Source organism: Mytilus galloprovincialis, chromosome 6 (genome assembly GCF_965363235.1).
Source record: "Mytilus galloprovincialis chromosome 6, xbMytGall1.hap1.1, whole genome shotgun sequence".
Taxonomy (NCBI): domain Eukaryota; kingdom Metazoa; phylum Mollusca; class Bivalvia; order Mytilida; family Mytilidae; genus Mytilus; species Mytilus galloprovincialis.
Window position 1 is genome coordinate 25,871,866 of NC_134843.1, and position 21,774 is coordinate 25,893,639.

Below are 21,774 nucleotides of genomic sequence, written 5' to 3' on the forward strand. Positions count from 1 at the left end.
GCGCTCATATTCGCCGTGGACACAATTTTGCCGTTTTATGATTTTGAGGTGCAAAAACTTCAAAGGATGGTTGAAATGGAGGAAATATGCCGGTAAATTATATCTTTATAACAAATATGATTATTTTTGAAAATGAGACCAAATGTCAGCACTTACCGCAATGGACCGAAAAATGGACAACGATTTTCAGCCAATTTCCTGAATGAAGAAAAGATTTCAAAGAAGAATTTCTTAGTAATTCTTTGACTGATTGCCCTAAATGTCAGTTTTATACACCTTTCAAATGTCTGCTATTCATCTATACTGAAATTTATTTGATAAATATTGTTTAAAGCTACAGTTATTTGGTTTTAAATAGCTGTGAAAAAACGGCGAATATGTGTCCGCCGTTTTCAAAACATCAGGAAATTTCAAACACACTTTAATCCAAATTTTCAGATGATTTTTCTCAAAACGAACACGTTTTAAAGCTAAGAATATTTTGCATTGGAAGTTATCTTCATATAGAAATATCAATATACTTCAAAAACACAAAGACCTAAACATAAACTGAAGAAAACATGGAAAGATATGGCGAAAATGAGCACCCTACTCTACTAGTTCAGTGAAAATGGCCGTCATACTCAACTCCAAAACAAAGAAATGAACTAAAATTTAAAAAAAACCCATACAAGACTCCTGACTTGGGACAGGCGCAAACATACGGCGGAATTAGACATGTTTTGTGAGATCTCAACCCTCCCCTTATACCTCTTGCCAATGTAGAATAGAGAAAGACACAGCAATACGCACAGTATAACTAAGCTTAAAAGAAGTCCGAGTCCGATGTCAGAATAGGTAACAAAGAAACTAAATTATGAAAATTAAGACCGTACCAGAAATTAAAAAAATTAGACGACACTGCAATTCCGAGAAAGTTTAAACGCAGATCAATACAGGTACATAAGCAATATATAAAGCAGATAAATTATTGGCACCACTAAAAAACAAAAACGAAAACGGGACCTATATTACGCACAACGATACAACAATAACCATCAGTTTACACCACTGAAAGGGTAGAATTATGGTCACTGTATAGTCTTCCGTCGAACGGTAGTCAAAGCCATGCAAAAATGGGCACCAGTATATATGGATGTGCGGGGTGTACAAGTACACAGCACGTTGCGGTCAGAATAGGAGCGTTTAAACGGATTATCGTGTAAAGGGCCACGCCCTCTGTAAGTTTTCAGGAAAACGTACCCTGAAAACGTACCCTGAAAACGTACATTTAAAAAAATGTTTGTATTCAATTTAAGATTATTTCTATGCACAGGGAACATGAGCAATATGCGGACAAGTGATAAGAATGTGGACAAAATTGACATGTTTAAAACTAGGCCGGCATTCAAACTGACTAGGAAAGTATACGAGTATTTGACTTTTAATAAACACTATATATATATATATATATATATATCAAAACAGCAGACCACAAGTGTAACGCATACAGTCATGTATGTGTGAGCAGAGTAAACAATAGTGTTTTCCATGTAGAAATATCTAAGAAATTGTCATCCCGACTTGGCTTGAATTTCCTATTTTCTCAGAACAGCAGACCACATGTGTAACACATACATTCATGTAGTTCTGAGCAGAGTCAACATAGTTTTTACAACTTAGTTTTCCATGTAGAAATATCTAAGAAACTTTCATCACTACTTGGCTTGAATTTCTTATATTCATCTTTCATATCGCCATTTTTATTTGCGTACAGCATAGCTATAGTGATTATAATGAATATTATCTGAAAAAACAAAAGAAAAACATAATAATGATGAAATTCACCTCGTTGTGTCGAAGTCGAAGGGAGCGGACCAAAGTATTCGACTCATCCGAGGTTCGACTCATCCGAGATCGAGTGTGTCGTCATACATTTTGAATGCATGAAATACGGTATGAGATTTGGTTAAACTAGATACAATGAACAGTGTGCCTTTTTTTTCTCTCGATAAGACACTTTATGATTGTGTATTCAATCTCTATTATTGGTCCTTCGTAATAATTAAAAACACAAGTACAGATACAAATCATTCGCAAATAAAATCAATAGTCTACACAAATATAAAAGGTCAGTCGCTATAAATTATGAAATCACTCGCGGCACGAAATAAGTTCTGTATATAGTCGTTACAAAGGCGGCTAACGTGGCCAAAACTATCAAAAAAGATAGTAAGCTATTATATCATGTCTTCCTTTTAGCCTTCTTTTCGTGTTTTTTTTTTAAATAATTGTATGGAAATTGTATAATATACATGTATGTGTCGTAATTGAAGATGTTGAATAACGACAAAAGACGTGTAAAATTGAAAAGCATAAATAAAAATCCAGCAACATTTACCGACCGTCAACGTGAAGCGCAAAATACACTAGTTCTGTCGATGCATCGAACACCTATAACTTAAGGTACTATATATAAAGTCATCGTATCAGATGAAATATGAAATCTTCATTAGAAAAAATAATTAAAGTGACACATAAATAACATCTCTTACTCTTTTTTAAGTGTTCGATACATACCTGTATTAATAAACAAACAGACAAAATAGGCACTGTTACTGCAAGATTGCCTACAACCATATTCCACATCTCATTAAAACATCCCTGAAATTAAAAAAGGGAAAACATTATTTTTTGTAACTAGATGTCCCTGTGTATAATCAATAAACAGCTGCGCCATGAGCGCATGATATTTCCGTCGTCGTCTTGTGTGAAAGTTCTATGCAATTATCATAAATAGTTTCTGAGAAAGTTTTAACCAATAACCATATATTGTTTTTGAGATACTGCGGGACATGTGAAACCCCTCTCTCTCTCTTTTTTTCTTTTTTTTCACAAAAAACTAAATATCACTAAAATAAAACTTTGAATCAAAAGTATGTAGATCTTTAGATTAATATAACACAGAAGTAAAGCAATAATCATAAATTGTTTCTGCGATACGGCGTGACATGTAAAAAAGGTGCGACAGGTTTACGTAGGACAGACAGACAGACGGACAGACGGACGGACACCGGACATTTGTATACCGTAATACGTCCCGTCAAATATTTGACGGGCGTATAAAAAATGAAAATAAACTCCATCATTTTAACATTTTTTTTATAAAAGGAAGTGAGATATTATACGTGAATAACATGACATCAATCCAACGACACAAACAATACACGATGTACCAATTGACATATGACAGATGTCTATACAACTGACCCCAGTCTAAAAAGTTATAAATAAATTTAACATAAAAAAAGCAAAGACCTATCATCAGCGGGGTATATACGATTTTTTGACTGTTGGTATGTATTTAGTTTTCATTAATTAATTACGCTTTCAATATGTTGTGACGGGGTTGCTTCCCTTAGTAAATGTGTTAGATACTTAGTCAGTCGTAAGCGTTTGAGACAAGGATGCACTTCTTTAGCTCAGTCGGTATACGCGCATCCTTTTAAGACAGAAGTTCCGGGTTTGAGTCCCGGTGGGGACAAACAACTTTGAAAGGAAATTCGTCCTCTCTGATTATAATGTAAAACGCTTAGGTTTTTTTACTCAATTCATATGACATATAGTGTGATGTGGTATGGTTGCCAATGAGACAACTCTCCACAAGAGACCTAATGCCACAAAAATTAACGTAGGTCACCGTTTGACCTTCAACAATGAACCAAACCCATACAGAATCTTTAGCTATAAAAGGCCCCGAAATGTTGCCTATCTTAAGTAAAAATACCTTGTGGAAGTTGTTGGTTGTGCCCGACAATGGATGTCTGGCACAGGTAAAGTCTTTTGATGTTGGTAGGGTTCTGCAACAGCTGATTGGTGTTCCTAGGACGACGTTCATATCTGTATAAAAACGCACCCATTTCGTGGCTCCCATGAAATCATGATAGCTGTCGACGCCACAGCAAGAAAACTGAAAAAAAAAACGTCAAAATATTAATCATTTGGAACAATCGAACGCAAATAATTTAGTTGTTTATTCTTTAGTTTTCTATCATGTTGTATCTTGTCTACTATTGTTTGTCTGTTTGTTTTTTTTCAATTTTAGCCATGGCGTTGTCAGTTTATTTTAGATTTATGAGTTTGACTGTCCCTTTGGTATCTTTCGTCCCTCTCTTAGTTAAGACACACATAAGGTATTATAAGTTAACTCGATGATATACCAACTAATGATTGGCAATATAGGGCAAAGCCATACATCACATAAAAAATGAACAATCAGATTGCCATTTTGAACAGAAAACTGGAAGTATAAAAACATGTTCATAACAAACACAATAGATATTTATGACTGGATGTTTTTTTCTCTCTTTATTCGTTATCAGATCGTTGTTAAAAGACATTTCGAGAAATTGTTCAGTGTGTGTATAGTCTCCATGTACTACAGACACGTCAATCCTAAGTTTTTCTCTACAAATGTCTTACCTTTTGATGAGCGAAATTCCAACCAATAGATACAGAATTGGTTCCATTAAGTCCTTTATAATCTGATTTTATCTTTGACTTTAAGGAATCTTTAATTGGATCTGTGAACTGAAAGATAAATTGATTCAATAATATAATGCATGCATTTCATTGAATTAGGAAAAATATTCTATACAGAGTTAAAGTGTATTTGTTGGGTCAAATTGCATAACTTATACATTTTACATTTTTGTATTGATATAAATTTGTACTTTAAAATAGTAACCAATTTTCCCGAATAAATCATGTTGAGTCTTTTGTTAAACCAAAATAGCGTCTGGCGTACACAAATTTTAATCTTGGTATCTATGAAGAGTGAATGCCATGTTTGAATATTGTGTAGAAATTGTTTAACGTGTGTAATGCTGGGTGTTCTTATGGTTCAAATAAGCTTTTAAAAAAATACTTTCTATTTCTACATCTCCTGGTAAACATATGATAGTTTGTCTTAATTGTGACTTATTTTTTTTGTATGTTTATACCCAAGGTTTCACAAAGGTTAATATTTATGGTTTGTATCAAAAGAAGCAAGAGCTACGTGTGTGTATGTGTTCGTGATTCTTACCAGTTCTGGTTGAAAGTAGAAGATGGACAAGGTAATAATCTGTGTTATCATCAATACAATAAGTATCACACCGTAGGTCAGGAGAACCCACGTTATTTCTCTTGTAGCACCCAAAATTCCAAGGAACGATATAATGCATATCAACACTCCACTGACCATTAAAGCCACGGGCAAGTAGCCGGCAAACTCTGACAAACTGAAATCTAATGTACGAGTTGAAAATCCAGCGGCGGATAACGATGTCTCTAAACTAATTATAGTGTTCGAGTAATAACTGTTAAACGCCTCTACAAATTGAAGGAGAAATCCAAAAATTGTCAAAGCTGCTCCAAAAAACTGAAATACAAGTATTGAATCAGAATTAATAATGAATTAATCTTAAAATATAATTCAAAATATCAAATGAGTTTTTAGCAAAATGGGTACTTGATTAAATAAATGTATATTTATTAGTTGTAGTCTATTTTCATAATCAAACGTCTCCGCTCATAAACAGCCAGTAATACGTGATTTTGTTTAATCTTATTGTGTGTGTGTGTTATTTTATGCCCAACCTACGATAGTAGAGAGGCATTATGTTTTCTGGTCTGTACGTCCGTTCGTTTGTTCGTTCGTCCGTTCGTCCCACTTCAGGTTAAAGTTTTTGGTCAAGGTCGTTTTTGATGAAGTTGAAGTCCAATCAACTTTAAACTTAGTACACATGTTCCCCATGATATGATCTTTCTAATTTTTAATGCCAAATTAAAGTTTTGACCCCAATGTCACGGTCCACTGAACATAGAAAATGATAGTGCGAAGTTCAGGTCAAAGTTTTTGGTCAAGGTAGTTTTTGATGAAGTTGAAGTCCAATCAACTTTAAACTTAGTACACATGTTCCCCATGATATGGTCGTTCTAATTTTAATGCCAAATTAAAGTTTTGACCCCAATTTCACGGTCCACTGAACATAGAAAATGATAGTGCGAGTGGGGCATCTGTGTATACTATGGACACATTCTTGTTTAGTTTTTTTTTATATATAAATAGCAGTTTATGATTTGTTTTCAGATCATAATCTTGACAAGAACGGTTTGCTATGGAACACTTTTTAAATGTAAGAATGAAATCAAAATCTTCATACTAAAAAGAATAACTCTAGAACTTATTTCTTTTTGCATAAATTTGGACGTAGTTAAGAAAAAATGTTTTCTTCAAAAGTTGTTTGAATTCTTTTGGAAAATAAAATGACCCTGTTTATTATACAAAATACTGCATTTATTTCTGCCAGATCATATAATACAATACATTATATGTCTCTTTTTTCTACTGACCATTATATAATTTTAAAGTTTGAAAAATATAAATCTAATGTTAGTGCATCATTACTATAAACTTCAAATATCATATATATAAATAATTATAATTAGACTTACCAGAAAGACTGCATTAGTTAATCCAAGAAATAACCGTTCAGCAACCAGAAGCTTGCCCATGATAAATTATGTGTGTCCTTATGCTATTAAAACAAATTCACACTTTTTGAAAATCAATGTTTCCTTTTTATATAATGTTTTAATTCGAGGAAATATGTGACCGTTACTATGGAAAAGTGGCCCCAGGTAATTTAATCACAATTGAATTAGAAATACTTTAATCTTATTGAAAAATATTACATGTAATTATTGACACCCCTGTTTGAATAGCCTCTAATCCAAGTCGTGACATGTTTTCTAATTATATCCGCTTATTAGCCTTTAAAGACACCATTCACTCCTAATAAATCAGAAAATAATTGATTGCAAAAAGGTCAATTATAATAAAAACATAGTCGGTTAATATGCATGTGAAGAATTAGTATTATTGATACCAAAAAGTCAGACCGTGAGATACTTCACGTTTAATCACCCCCACGTATGGAAGAAGACTAAAAGTAGTACCAAAAGTACAAAAAATCGCGGAAAAGTTGCTTAAATTGCATACAATTTATTGTATAAGATGTCTTATTTTTGGTCGGGTTGTTGTCTCTTTGACACATTCCCCATTTCCATTCTCAATTTTATGTTAGATAAAAGGGAGATGAATTATAAATATACATGATAACTAACATCCACGTTTCTTTCCTTTACCAAGTTACGCAGTCATAAGATGTCTGAGCATTAATAATTAGTAGGGTGCCCAGTATCAAAAAAGACGTCTAGTTAACGAGTTTAAGTTAACGGAGAACATACGGCTAAATTTAGATGCAAACTGTTGAAAAATCATTATATTTTCCAATCATGAATGTCGTCGTATGCTGCCGTGGTCACGTTTTTCAAAATTTCGTTGTTTCTTATGGTACCAAAAGATACTGTACATATAACAGGTACTTGTTTTTGTCTTGCAATTGGATAGTCAGGATTTTGCCCGAACTCTGTCCTAATCGCAGAAATGTTGGATGTAACTGTGCCAGAGAGTGCAAGAAGCTCACTCTCTGAATAGTGTGGCTTTTTTTGTTTTGTTTACATAGGGAGATACCGCTGCGCATGCTTCGATGAAACGAAAGTAGGTTGCTAAGGTATTTACATCTTAAGAGTGGTCGTAAGATAAGACTTAAGATTTAATCGTAAGAGTGGTCCTAAGTGAAGGATTAAAACTTACGATATGCTTTGTGAAATTGTCTTAGGATTGCACTTAGGAAAGTCTTAAGTATAACACTTAAGACTTAAACTTACGATGTTTTGTGAAATTGGCTCCAGGTCATCTTCAACACAAAAAATAAAATTATTCCTCTTTGTTTTATTTGTTCAAATTGTACTTATCATTTAGCTTAAATATCAAATTATTCATATAAAGAAAGCTAAAAAATATTTATATAATTTAAGTATAAGTATTTCATGATTTTAGTAGGTCTATTTTTATAGCTGAAATTAACAACATTTTCAACGAAAGCAATTTTATTACGTGTTACTTTCACGGGATTTTTACTCTGATTACATCAATAAGACATGGTTCATATGTGTGCCAAATATATTTCGTGTAATGTTAATCGGTGAAAAGAAAATAGCAATTAAAAACACAAATTTAGTGATAATTTTGTCTTGATTCAAACACGCTTTTTCTCGTGCCGTTAATCGTTTTGTATCTTACACTATTAGGTCATTAACTAGGACAATTGTCAATAACTTCATTTCTTTTTTTTTGCTTGTTGTATGGCCAATTTGTTTGTTTTTGATAGTCCAGTTTGTTTGAAGATCGTTGTTTTGTAACTTGAAATATCATTTTGTTGGTTTTTGTAACTTTAATTGTTTTCTTTTAATTGATAGTTTTGTTATAATTGTAATATACAAAACAAATCCTTCGGTCACGTTTCAGACGAGGAATATGGCACACATTCACAGTCCTGTTAAACTATGCTAATCAAACCCTAAGCAAAGTAGGACTGAGATACAATGGGATAAGTGTGTTATAACTTATATGTCATGGTTCTTTTACTGAATTGCCTATTAATATGCGAGGAATTAACACTAAAGCTTTATCGAGGCTATGGGAGGACGAGGCTATGGGAGGACGGAAAGATCATGTATATTTTAGTATATTGCACGATGCTTCAGACCTAGACTATCTTCGTACTGATGATTAAAAAATGTTGTACCATCATTCTTGCTATAAATCTTACACTAGCAGACACAACTGCAGTTATTTTAAAGCTTAATCAAGTTCTTGTTCGTCTGTAAAGTGTTTCAGGGCATTTATAGAAGGTCGTCAAATTCCTGACTGTATAAAATTTCTTTGGGTCAGTGAGAACCAGTAGGCCTTAATCAGATTTCTTGGTGAATTGATTGTTCGTCATCATGGTATATCAACAGTTACTATAATACATGAAGAAGTCATATTCTATTTAACACGTCCAAGGACCCTAAATCAGCTCAGACGGAGTATTCAGGTTTGAAGAATTATTTTGTACGCCCGATGAAGTAGATACTCGCATGATTGTACATGCTATACATGTAGACAAAGAGTTCGGTGTGAAAGGAATCAAGAGTAGCTATATAGGCTATTAGTAAAAAAAGTCACAAGATACAGATGTTCTTATCTTATGGGTTCATAAGTACAAGTGAGAGGTTTAGCGCTATGAAACCAGGTTCAATCCACCATTTTCTACATTTGAAAATGTCTGTACCATGTCAGGAATATGACAGTTGTTATCCATTCGTATTTTGTGATTTGCATGAGCTATGGTTTCAAACTGGCAATATAGCTTACACACAAGATTTGCTCCGCTATTTACCTGTCCATGACATATGTAAAAGTATCGGGTTTGCCACCTGCAACATGGTACCAGCCGCACATGATGTTACATGATGCGATACAATGTAATCGGTCCTGTTTAGGATCGATAGGCGCACTGTTTATAAGTCTTAAAGGACAACCCAGATGATTTCACCGATTTGTCAAACCTTTCTTATTGTGACATCGATGAATCGATTAATGCAGCTCGAGATCTTGTTGTTAGGTTGGATGATCTCAAGTCAAAACTAAAAATAGATCATTGTTCTTAAACAAATTGAGCGTAAAATTGGCTACAATTTAAAATTTCTCCCTTGTCAAATTTCCTACTTGTGAATCTACTTTTAAACAATATGAAATAAGCGCTTCACTCCAGACGTAAAGATATCTTCCAAAATAGCAAAACTAACCTAGCATTCTCCTCTTCAGTTCGAATGGGAAAAGAAAAATGACTTGTCTATCTCGAAGGTCAGATGTCATCCGAATTTCTGCAAGATTAGTTTGTACTTGTGAGGGGGAATCTGTGTTTTCAAAGGGTTGCATTTGCTTCGACAAAATCTATCCTGTACAGATGTATGCCCATGTCAGGCAAATGACATATGTCAAAATGTAAATACTCATCTGGTTGCAGTAAGAAACATTGATGACGACGAAGATGACGATGCATAAGATTTCATATTTCTGAATGTACCTTATAAATCATTGTTAGTTATCGAATGAAAATTAAGAAGTCCATAATATTTTCTAAACAATAAATAAAACATATAATCAATTTTGATATCGTTGGAAATATAGTAATAATCTTTCTAATGGGGATTCCGAAAGATATGTAAATAAAAAAAAAAACAAAAAAAAAAACCCTGCCATATGTTCTCTGACCTTGGCATGGTTGATGGGCTAAAACTACAGGAGACCATAGAACGTAGTAGGTAATACTAGCCTCGATCATAATTTTCTATTTGCATTTGATCTTTTTTGTGTGTGTGTTTTAGCAATACTGTTGACTGCTTGTTTTCATTTTATAAGTTTTTAATGTTCCTTTGGTTTCTTACGCCTTTTTTGTTTGCATTTGTTTGTAAAAACATCGGTGCTGTACATAACCCTCTCCATTATTACATTTTTGAAATACTTATAAACATTATAGCCAATTGTTGCTCATTTAGTATATGTAAGAAAGGGTGTTTTACCTGTTCTAATAGACGTTTTGTTTTCATAACTTTTGCCCCCCCTCTTTTTCTCTGTTTGCAGTAATTTTTACTTCTTTAAAGCAAAGTTATACACAGAGCTTTAAATTCAATCAAGTTCGACGTTAATTACAGAACAAATCATTTATATATACTATTTCGCACCCAATAACAAAAATTTGATATTTACCTTGAAATTGACGAACACCTTACTATCAAAAGACGTGAAAAACACATTTTGTTTTCAACAAAAGATTAAAGTTAAGATCTAAAAAACGTCTTTAGATATTACTTGTAACGAATTGAATACAAAAATAACAAATTTAGAAATTGAAATAGGTCAAGGTCACTGTTATTTAACAGCTGTTTGAAAATTTCAAATTTGCACCCTACATGCAAAAAAGTCAATCTAAAGTCATTTTTGGGGGTAAAAATATAAAATAAGTTCTAAATGTAGACACAAAAGATATTTTTCTGTAAATAAATTGTTTTTATTTTGCTCCAAACGCATAGATCTAGGAGAATCAAGCTATCTAAATGTGACTGTGCATTTTCCTTGAATTTTTGCTCTGACCTTTGACCCTGATTTAAAAAAATCGTGACCACGGTAGACAGCGACGACAACGCTATTTCGATGAGGATTGTTCTCCTCTTTCCAATGATATAAAATATAGCCGTATGTTATTCCGTTAAGGCAAATCGATAATATTTGTTGATTGGGCACCCTACTAAATAGGGTAGTAAATTATAAATTCATGCTAAAATCCACATTTTATTCATTTACGAAGTGACTCAGGTAACAGGCTATGCTGTCCATCATTGGTTGTTGCATTACTCTGTTGATACGTAAATTAATTATTTATTTTTCTTTTAAAATGTCTGGACCTTGAGCATTGGAGCGAAATTTTGTCGCATTTCATTTTTTTCTGTTACTGTCTCTACATGTAGAACACGTCCTAATAAACTCTATAAAAATATGACAAAATAGACGATTAAATAGTATTTTTTTGTAACTTTTTCAAATTGTTTCTTTGGTCCCTTTTTACGGTGTTCATATTTCCAAACTATTTAACTTTGCCTGAGTCTGTTGTTGCGTTTTAAATTTTTAGATACTAAAATACATGTATAACAGGCAATGTGTTAAAGACCGTACATTGACCTATAATGGTTTACTTTTATAAATTGTTATTTGGATGGAGAGTTGTCTCATTGGCACTCACACCGCATCTTTCTATATATCTAAATTATTTAGTCAGGGATTTTGTTAACATATTTTATAAACTCTTTCTGACTTCATCATGTTCATACGGGAACATCTAAGAAATAAATAAAAAGAGGTGTCACAATCCTATTCACTTCCCTCTATAGGTTGCATTTCTGTAAATATTGACAATGCAATTTCCCATAGGAACTCCCTTTACGGCTCAAACTGTACCACTTTTACTATGAAGTTTTGAAAAAAAATCTTATCCTAGAATTGAAAGTTCATTTGCACCACAATTTTTTTCAAAGGTCAACATATAGGGCTGTGTGGCATAATTTTAACGTTTATATGCCCTGAACTTCTCAGAGTTTAAACTAACACTAATTTTCTTAACTACCCCTACCTCGAATGAAAGGTTACCACAGATCTAAATGTAAACAATATGCACATGTAACTGTAACTGTACTGGTAACATTCCAATTTATGTCTCTGTGAGATGGAACACAGAGAGCATAACTGGGAACCAGTATGTACTCAAAATTAATTTGCTATGAATATTCAAGATCTCCCCAAAAGAGGCGTGTTTTGAGAAACAGCTGTATTTACAAAGTGCAACCTATAGAAATGGTGTTCTCACACCAAATAATTCAGAATTTGTGTCTATGTTGAACGCATCTATCCTGTAGAGCTTGTGATAATGGATACACCTGCCTCATATCTGAACATACATCTAGATATTGGCACTAAGGGTTGATTGTAAACCAAACTTTACGACAAATGAGATGATATTAGCTTCGCAATTGTGAACATTTCTATGTAGCATTATTCCAGTATAACGCCTGTATACACTGTTATGGTGTTTTTAAAAATCCTTAACACAATTCTAAGCACCTCTTATGTAGATATAGGAAGATGTGGTGTGAGTGCCAATGAGACAACTCTCCATCCAAATAACAATTTAAAAAAAGTAAAACATTATAGGTCAATGTACGGCCTTCAACACGGAGCCTTTGCTCAAACCGAAAAACAAGCTATAAAGGGCCCCCAAACTACTAGTGTTAAACCATTCAAACGGGAAAACCGTTCACATTTTTACATGTGTTTGGTCTTAACGTGTTTCAGTACAATGTGTTTATGATTGTGCTTAGATTCGTGTTTAGCTTAGAAATACGACTTTTATTCCTTTACCCTTTCATTTTAAAACACATTCAAAAGTGTTTAAATTCAAGACGTCATATGTTTATATATTGTGTGCTTAATACTGAGAAATGTGGTTGGAAATTACACACAATCCTAAACTCGTATAGACCTGTGTAATTTCTATGCAAGACTTATACAGTGTACGAAATATACATCTCCAAGTTTATACGATATTCAAGGTCTTGTATTAAAATGTTCCTATCATGATTTCCTTGATAGAGTGTTGATGCTCACAAGGAAACTATAAAATCAAGAGTTTCATGTGGTGAAGTTGAATTCATCCCATCGTAAATTTAATTGACACTATCACGAGTTGGTTGGCCGTTATGGAATATTTGTTTCACAGCTGACAACAGGTATGTTCCAATTGTAGTAACTACGATACCATCCCCTTTTCGACGAATGTGACTTACCGTATAGACTAAATACCGGCTTTTAACTTGCATGCGCAACACGACGGGTGCCACATGTGGAGCAGGATCTGATTACCCTTCCGGAGCACCTAAAATCACCCTAGTTTTTGTATGAGGTTCGTGTTGCTTAGTTTATAGTTTTCTATCTTTTTTTTGTGTCCTGTTGTATGTTTCTGTTTACGGGACGTATTAAGGTATACCGTTGACCGACTGTTCGTCGATCCGTCCGTCCGTCAGTCGTCAGCATGTCGGATAATAACTCAAAAACGCTTAAACCAAATGGCATAAAATTTTGGTGAATTGTTTATATCTATTGTCGTTAGACCTCTTTCGTTTTATTTTAATTTTCTTTTAATAAATTTTCATATTTTAAATTCCTGAGTTTGTTTTTTTCATTAAAAAAGGTTGATGTTTTCTAACAATAGCTCAAAAATACTCTCAACAATTTGAAAAACCTTTGTTGAATTATTTATATCTATTGACATGAGTTCCCTTTCGATTTTTAAAATTTTTTTATTTTACATTTGCAAGTTATTGGGTTTTATTAATTTAAAAAAGGGTGATTTTCGAGTTTTCGGACAATAACTCAAAAATGCTTGCAGCATGAAATTTTGATGAATTGTTTATATCTATTGACATAATCTCCGGGTACTGCCTTTCGATTACAAAAAAATAAATAGATTTTAAGTTTCGGAGTAAAGGATTTAATTTAAAAGTAGGGAGGATTATCCAGTTTTCGGGCAATGCTTTGAGCAATTATCATGAAACTTTTTAACTGGGTTTTATCTACTAGTATTAAGATGACCACCTTTTTGTTTTTCATGAATTTCTGTTATGACATTGAGACGTCATTGAACTTTATTCTTTGAAAAAGCGTCGGGCGTATCATGCACTCGGTGCAGCTGTTTATATATTATGAGACACATTATTCTTTTACCTTAATAGACACACCTTTTGAGATCAACAATTTTAATTCTGTACTGAGGATTGGAACGAGGGTTATTCGTTTGATCAAACAATAATGTTCTTTTTCCTATTTTGTTCTAGCTACCTCTCAAGATGCAACAATTTTAATTTTGACAAATATTGATAGATATTTTGTCATTGATTCTCACATTTACATTGCCAATTCTGAAGTCAGTATTACAATAATCACCTCAGTGTTACTCTGTTTGTTTTAATAAAAAATCTTTGTAAATATAATGTAATTTTATGCAACTGTCATATAAATGAGAGATTTAGCTAGATATAAAACCATGTTAAATCCGCTATCTTCTACAAAAGAAAATGACTGTTCTAAGTTAGGAATATGACAGTTATTGTCCATTCGTTTGATGTGTTTGAGCTTTTGAGTTTGATATTTGATTTAGGACTTTCCGTTTTTAATTTTCCTCGAAGTTCGTAATTTTTGTTATTTCATTTTGTAATATCATCAAAAACATACAGAGCTTTTTGATGATATATACGTCCTATCATGAGGGCTGGCCATACAGACCAGTCAGATGTAGAGTTTTAATTATTTAATAAAATTGTTACGGACATGCTGATTTTGTATTGGTCCTGTAGTAATTCTCGGTCAGCTGTATTGGCCCTCGACAGTATGGCCCTCTAGCCCAATACAACATACCTTGAATCTATAAACCAGCACGTGAGTAACACTATATTGCTAGATTTTTTTTTATCATAGGGTGTTTAATTTTCCGTTATATCGCATGGCTTCAGTGGCTTGATATGGCATTTAACTTTTACTATGTTCTGTGTGTTAGGATGTTCACCACAACATTGGGTTTCATTAAAATACTCCAGTAATCCTCTGCTCCAGTCGGTACCAAAGCTCATGGACAATACATTGCAACATCTCGTTATGACGTGCGTTTACATGTATAGCTCAAAGTTATTACCTGGGCATAAAGGAAGATCAAATGTCGTGGTCATATGCACGTCTTGTTCGAGATTGCTATGACGTCTGATTGCCTTTTGGAATTTGCTCTGGACTAAAACAATTAATGGTGATAATGAAAATGTTGTTGTGGTACACTAATACAGCCATCGAAAAAAGCTTACAAATGTTAAAGGTAAAACAAGATCGCCCTCCTTTGTTGAGGTAGATTTAATTTTTACTAAAACTGCGTTCACACAATGATCAATTAACATAATCAATCAAATAATCATCTGAAAAATGTTACGATGATCTATATAATGACGAATGAATGTTTCTCCGCTCTAACTTATTGGATTGTACCTAGCTTTTAGTTACAGCTTCTGTTCGAACAATAATATGTGTCTTTTGACCTCTTTGGTTTTTGTCTCTCGGTTCAACCAATCTAATAGGTTAACCATTTCAGATGGATTTTTTGTTCTTTCTTAGGCTATGCTACAAAAAGTTAGGAGAGGGTTAAAACCTCAAAACCTTCGTTCTGTGGCGGTACGTAATGAGATGCCTATGATTCAGTGACGTAATGAGGTGCCTATGATGCAGTGACGTAATGAGGTGCCTATGATTCAGTGACGTAATGAGATGCCTATGATTCAGTGACGTAATGAGGTGCCTATGATTCAGTGACGTAATGAGGTGCCTATGATTCAGTGACGTAATCAGGTGCCTATGATTCAGTGACGTAATGAGGTGCCTATGATTCAGTGGTTGTAGTTTGTTGCTTTATGTTATTTTTGTATTTGGTTAAGTTATTTAAAACAGGTCGATTAACAGTCATACAAGATCTCCTTACTTTTATATCTGTCGTTTTTACTTGTACACATATATAATTGTAAAAGTATTTATTTGTACATTTTTTGTTTAGAAAGAGAAAATAATTTGCAAAACTCTATCTTTGAGTTATGTTTGTTTGTTCCTTCTGATTTAATTTCAATGTTTTTTTTTCAAATCTAATGAAACTGAGAATGGAAATCGGAAAATACTTTCTTTGGGTTTGTTTATTTGGTTTTGTCAATAATGTTGTTAGATAAGTTTTGTCTCTACTATTTTATCTTATTCTTTTGTTTCTTTTGGCTTTAGAAGACATCATTCAACGTATGCATTTTAAAAATGTGTGTTTGTTTTCCATTCTTTTTTCTGTCACTTAAATTTGGTTTTTGACCCTTTTTTATAGGAATTTCCTCGAAGTTTGGTATTTTTGTTATTATTAATCCACTATTGTATCTGTATACACGATGTCACACATCATTACTCTGATTGGACGTAATAACGGCATTTAACAAAAGCCGAACAAAATTTATACTATTATACCTACCAACTGTCACTATTTGTGGGGGTTTCCCCATGAAAGCTTCCAAATGAGTTTTTTTGAAAGAGCAATTTTGTCGAGAATTTTAATCAAAACAGTTAATTTTTATGAATTCCATAGGCTATTAAAAGTACGAAGAAGCCAAAAAAAACAACATGAAAATGCATTTTGGGACTACAAGAGTCTTCTTGCACACAAAACCCCAATGGGCATTTTGAAAAGTTGGCAGGTATGTGCTATACAAGAAGGAAAAGGAAAAAATTACGGACATACAGTCAAATGTATTCAATGCACGATAAAAGACTAAGAAGCACTAGTTAGGTTTCTAAAAATACCAGCGTGCTACCATTATCACCACTGTCAAACTGTTTGGATTTTGTAGGCTTAGCATGAGTTAATAAATATCACTGACATTTTCAAAATAATAGCATGTACACGACACATCCATGTACCTTTATTGACTTTTTTTTGCAGAAAATGTCTTCGAATCAGCTTTTATTGTCAATAAAAGTGAATATAGACGATTAGATTTATTGGCAGACTGCTGTGCATTCATATGGATTTCAAAAACAAACATTTGATATTTTGGCTTCAATGACATATGCGGATACAGTTTTCATACGGAAATACTAACGATTAATCTATAAAAGAAAAAACAAAGAACCATACTTTGATTATTATGTGTCCTTACTAAACCAGGAAAAAGTACAATTATCAATAATCTTAGTTAGTTAAATGAATGGTATGACACTTTTATTTTTAATGTAAATAAACTTAAGGCAATAGTAGTATACCGCTGTTCAGAAGTTATAAATCGATTTAGAGAAAACAAATCCGGGTAACAAACTAAAACCGAGGGAAATGCACCAACCATAAGAGGAAAATAAAGGAACAATAGAAACATTGAAGTGCAACAAAACCAAACCCAACAAACATAGAAACAAAATATTTGATAACAACTGCCATATTTCTGATTTGGTACAGGACATTTCAAGATTAGAAGATTGATTGAACCTGGTTAAATGGCTAGCCAAACCTCCCGCTTATACTACTATGTTAAAAAATATCACTATATGACTTGGCAGAAATAAAACACAAACACACAGTAGCACTCATCACAGAGTAAAGCACAAACAAATAACATAATAAATTTAGAATCGGGCTAATTCTTAAAGTACAGAAAACAAAAATATTGTAAACACAGCTATACTTAAGACAGACTAAACCTGGGCCTGTATGCAGAACACATCTTAACTTGAATGTTCCTCTAATAATTTCCGTAAATAATTGAAGTATTAATTCTGAACTTTTGAAACAAGCAAATAATTAATGTAAAGCATCAAAATATTTTGAACTTATACATAAACATCTTTTATCAAAATTTTCAGTAAATTCTGAACTTCCAAAACCAATTTCGTAGATCCTTAATTCTGTGTATTTCTTTATCAGATATGTCCCGTTTCTGAGACATCGACAATTCATTTTGGAATTTTGGGTCCTCAATGCTCTTCAACTTAATTCTTGTTTGGCTTTATAACTTTTTTGAATAGAGCGTCACTGATGAGTCTTATGTAGACGAAATGGACGTCTGGCGTATTAACTTATAATCCTGGTACATTTGATAACTATAAACTTTTAGCTACCGCTTTACAAGCAGAACCAAATACAATGAAAGTCCGAACTATGTCTTGGCTTCCGAAGCTACACAAAACACCTTACAAATATAGATTTATTGCGTCTTCAAGGCATCGTTCCACTACTAAATTGTCTATTCCTCTTACCAGTACACTTGGTACAATCAAAAACCTGACAATAAATTGTTCAAATAAGGCCTTCGAAAATAGTGGTATTAATTACTTTTGGAGTGTCAAGAACTCGTTCGAAGTACTTGATAAATTGCATGCTTATATTGGTGATTTTGAATCTGTTCAAAGTTTTGATTTTTCTACCCTATATACCACATTGCCTCACATTCTCATTAAGAAAAAATTCACACACCTAATTAAATGGTCATTTAAAAAGTCAGAATGCGAATATATATGTTCAAACTCTTTTAGGTCATTTTTAGTAGCAATAAAAAAAAACCCACGTCAGTTGGACATGCTTTGATACTATATATGCCCTTGAATTTTTACTAGATAACATTTTTGCTCGCTTTGGAGATTCCGTATATCGTCAGGTTATCGGAATTCCAATTTGGACTAACTGTGCACCACTTATTGCGGACCTGTTTTTGTATTGCTATGAGTTACAATTTATGACAAAAATCAGCAAAAACCCATCGAAACAACATCTGATAAACAAATTCAATAATACTTTTAAATATTTTGATGCTATTTTGGCTCTTAATAATGACGACTTCAGTATGTATAAAAAAGAAATTTATCCTGTTGAACTTACTTTAAATAAAGCTAATACTAACAATGACCACTGCCCTTTCCTCGATCCTCGATGCCAGTGCTGGTGGACGTTTCGTCCCCGAGGGTATCACCAGCCCAGTAGTCAGCACTTCGGTGTTAACATGAATATCAATTATATGGTCATTTTTATAAATTTTCTGTTTACGAAACTTTGAAATTTTCGAAAAACTAAGGATTTTCTTACCCCAGGAGTAGATTACCTTAGCCATATTTGGCACAACTTTTAGGAATTTTTGATCCTCAATGCTCTTCAACTTTGTATCTATTTGGCTTTTTAACTTTTTTGATCTGAGCGTCACTGATGAGTCTTATGTAGACGAAACTCGCGTCTGGCGTATAAAATTATAATCCTGGTACTTTTGATAACTATTTACACCACTGGGTCGATGCCACTGCTGGTGGACGTTTCGTCTCCGAGGGTATCATCAGCCCAGTAGTCAGCACTTCGGTGTTGACATGAATATCAATTATATGGTCATTTTTATAAATTTTCTGTTTACAAAACTTTGAATTTTTCGAAAAACTAAGGATTTTCTTACCCCAGGAGTAGATTACCTTAGCCATATTTGGCACAACTTTTTTTTGATCCTCAATGCTCTTCAACTTTGTATTTATTTGGCTTTTTAACTATTTTGATCTGAGCGTCACTGATGAGTCTTATGTAGACGAAACGCGCGTCTGGCGTATAAAATTATAATCCTGGTACTTTTGATAACTATTAAGGGCATCCCATACAGTTTTTAGATAAAATGTCACTTTTATAATTTTGTAATATGTTGTAGGCCTTGTCAAGTTACAAAATATAATACAAAATAAAACATAGGTCACCGTGCTTGTTTTCGAGGAAATTGAGGCTGAAAATTGGGGATTTGTGCAATTTTGTAAAACAATTAGCCATTGTGATAAAATTTTGGAGCAGATATTTTTAGTCGTAAATTATTAAATTCGGGTTCAATCTGAAGCTGTGATAAGTGACAAAAAGGAAAAAAATAAATCACTACACGAATAACTATACAATTATTTGAGCCTTGCTTGACATTGCGGACCAGATGCTCAAAGTGGTATTTTTTTAAACCTAAAAAAATGGAAATAAAATGTTTCTGAAAATGTCATTTTTATAATTTTTCTGCATAAACTGCATTTTGTCATGCTTTCTCCAAATCTCAAATAAAAAATAAAGGTCACCGTGATTGATTCCATGATAAACGCGATTTATCATAAAAATTGCGTCTCCCCTTTGTAACCTCAACGTTAGCGCTAAAGTGCACGACGTCGCTGGCAGACAATTTCGACGTCATCTCTGCAAATTACCGGCGACATTTTTCAGATGTATAGATATTAATTGTAAAGTACTATCTATAAATTGGTTATATTGTTTCCGGAAATAAAATCATGTGAATAACAAATACCTCTCTCTGTTTGTGGTCTAAGTGAGAAACATCTCAATGGCGTAGAAGTTAGCATGCGGGAGAAACAGAGATTGGAGCATCAAAATTCCACATTACGTTTCTTATTACGGAACATTACACGCATTACGTCCCGCAAAAAGTGACGTTTTGCGGGAATTTAAACGCTTAGCGTCGGACCAAGAGTTAACTCCCTTGAAACTGTATCGGATGCCCTTAATATCGATATCACTAACGGAAAGCTTAATACTAAAATTTATGATAAAAGAGATGATTTTTCATTTCCTATCGTTAATTATCCATTTTTATATGGTGACGTTTTCTTGTCACCATCTTACGGTGTTTATATATCTCAACTTGTACGATTCGCTCGTGTATGTAACAATGTTTTAGATTTTAACGAGAGAAATGTATGTATTACTGAAAAATTATTACACCAGGGTTTTCAATATCACAAACTAGTCAAAACATTTACTAAATTTTATCATCGGTATAAGGACATCATTCGTAAATATAGCTCAACATGCAGACTTCTTATACGTTCAGGTATTTCACATCCAATTTGTTATGGAAATATTCTTTATAAAGCACAAAAATGTCAGTATTCACCTCAGAAACTAACAAAATCTTTAAATAGAATTATTAAGAAAGAATATAGATACGATACTGTTGTCAGGTCATTAAAGATTGCATATTTTGGCGTTAATATTGATTCACTTATATGGTCTTTGCATCGGAACTAAACACATTTATTCCAAAACAAGTTGTTGGCATGACACGGGTTATGTTCTTCTCATATATGTTGTGATGGTATGAGACTAAACGCCTAACGGGAAGGATTGTGCCTGATATTCATATGATGAAATCATAATCTTTCAATCAGTTTAATTGAAGTCTGGAGCTGGCATGTCAGTTAACTGCTAGTAGTCTTATTTATGTATTATTGTCATTTTGTTTATTTTCTTTGGTTATATCTTCTGACATCAGACTCGGACTTCTCTTGAACTGAATTTTAATGTGCGTATTGTTTTGGGTTTACTTTTCTACATTGGCTAGATGTATAGGGGGAGGGTTGAGATCTCATAAACATGTTAACCCCGCCGCATTTTTGCGCCTGTCCCAAGTCAGGAGCCTCTGGCTTTTGTTAGTCTTGTATTAGTTTTAATTTCAGTTTCTTGTGTATAATTTAGAGTTTAGTATGGCGTTCATTATCACTGAACTATTATATATTTGTTTAAGGGCCAGCTGAAGGACGACTCCGGGAGCGGGAATCTCTCGCTACATTGAAGACCTGTTTGTGACCTTCTGCTGTTGTCTTTTCCATGGTCGGGTTGTTGTCTCTTTGACACATTCCCTATTTCCATTCTCAATTTTATTTTATAGCTTTCTATG

General features: G+C 33.3%; 1 protein-coding gene across 1 annotated transcript; it reads right to left on the reverse strand.

The window, feature by feature from the left end:
• Nucleotides 1–1,515: 1,515 nt before the first annotated feature.
• Nucleotides 1,516–6,642, reverse strand: LOC143079259 (tetraspanin-9-like). Its single transcript, XM_076254498.1, has 6 exons — nt 6,478–6,642; nt 5,066–5,401; nt 4,462–4,569; nt 3,767–3,949; nt 2,560–2,643; nt 1,516–1,786 (listed from the first exon to the last, which is right to left on the reverse strand). The coding sequence occupies exons 1-6, from the start codon at nt 6,535–6,537 to the stop codon at nt 1,652–1,654; spliced, it is 906 nt and encodes a 301-aa protein (XP_076110613.1). The 5' UTR covers nt 6,538–6,642; the 3' UTR covers nt 1,516–1,651.
• Nucleotides 6,643–21,774: the final 15,132 nt, after the last annotated feature.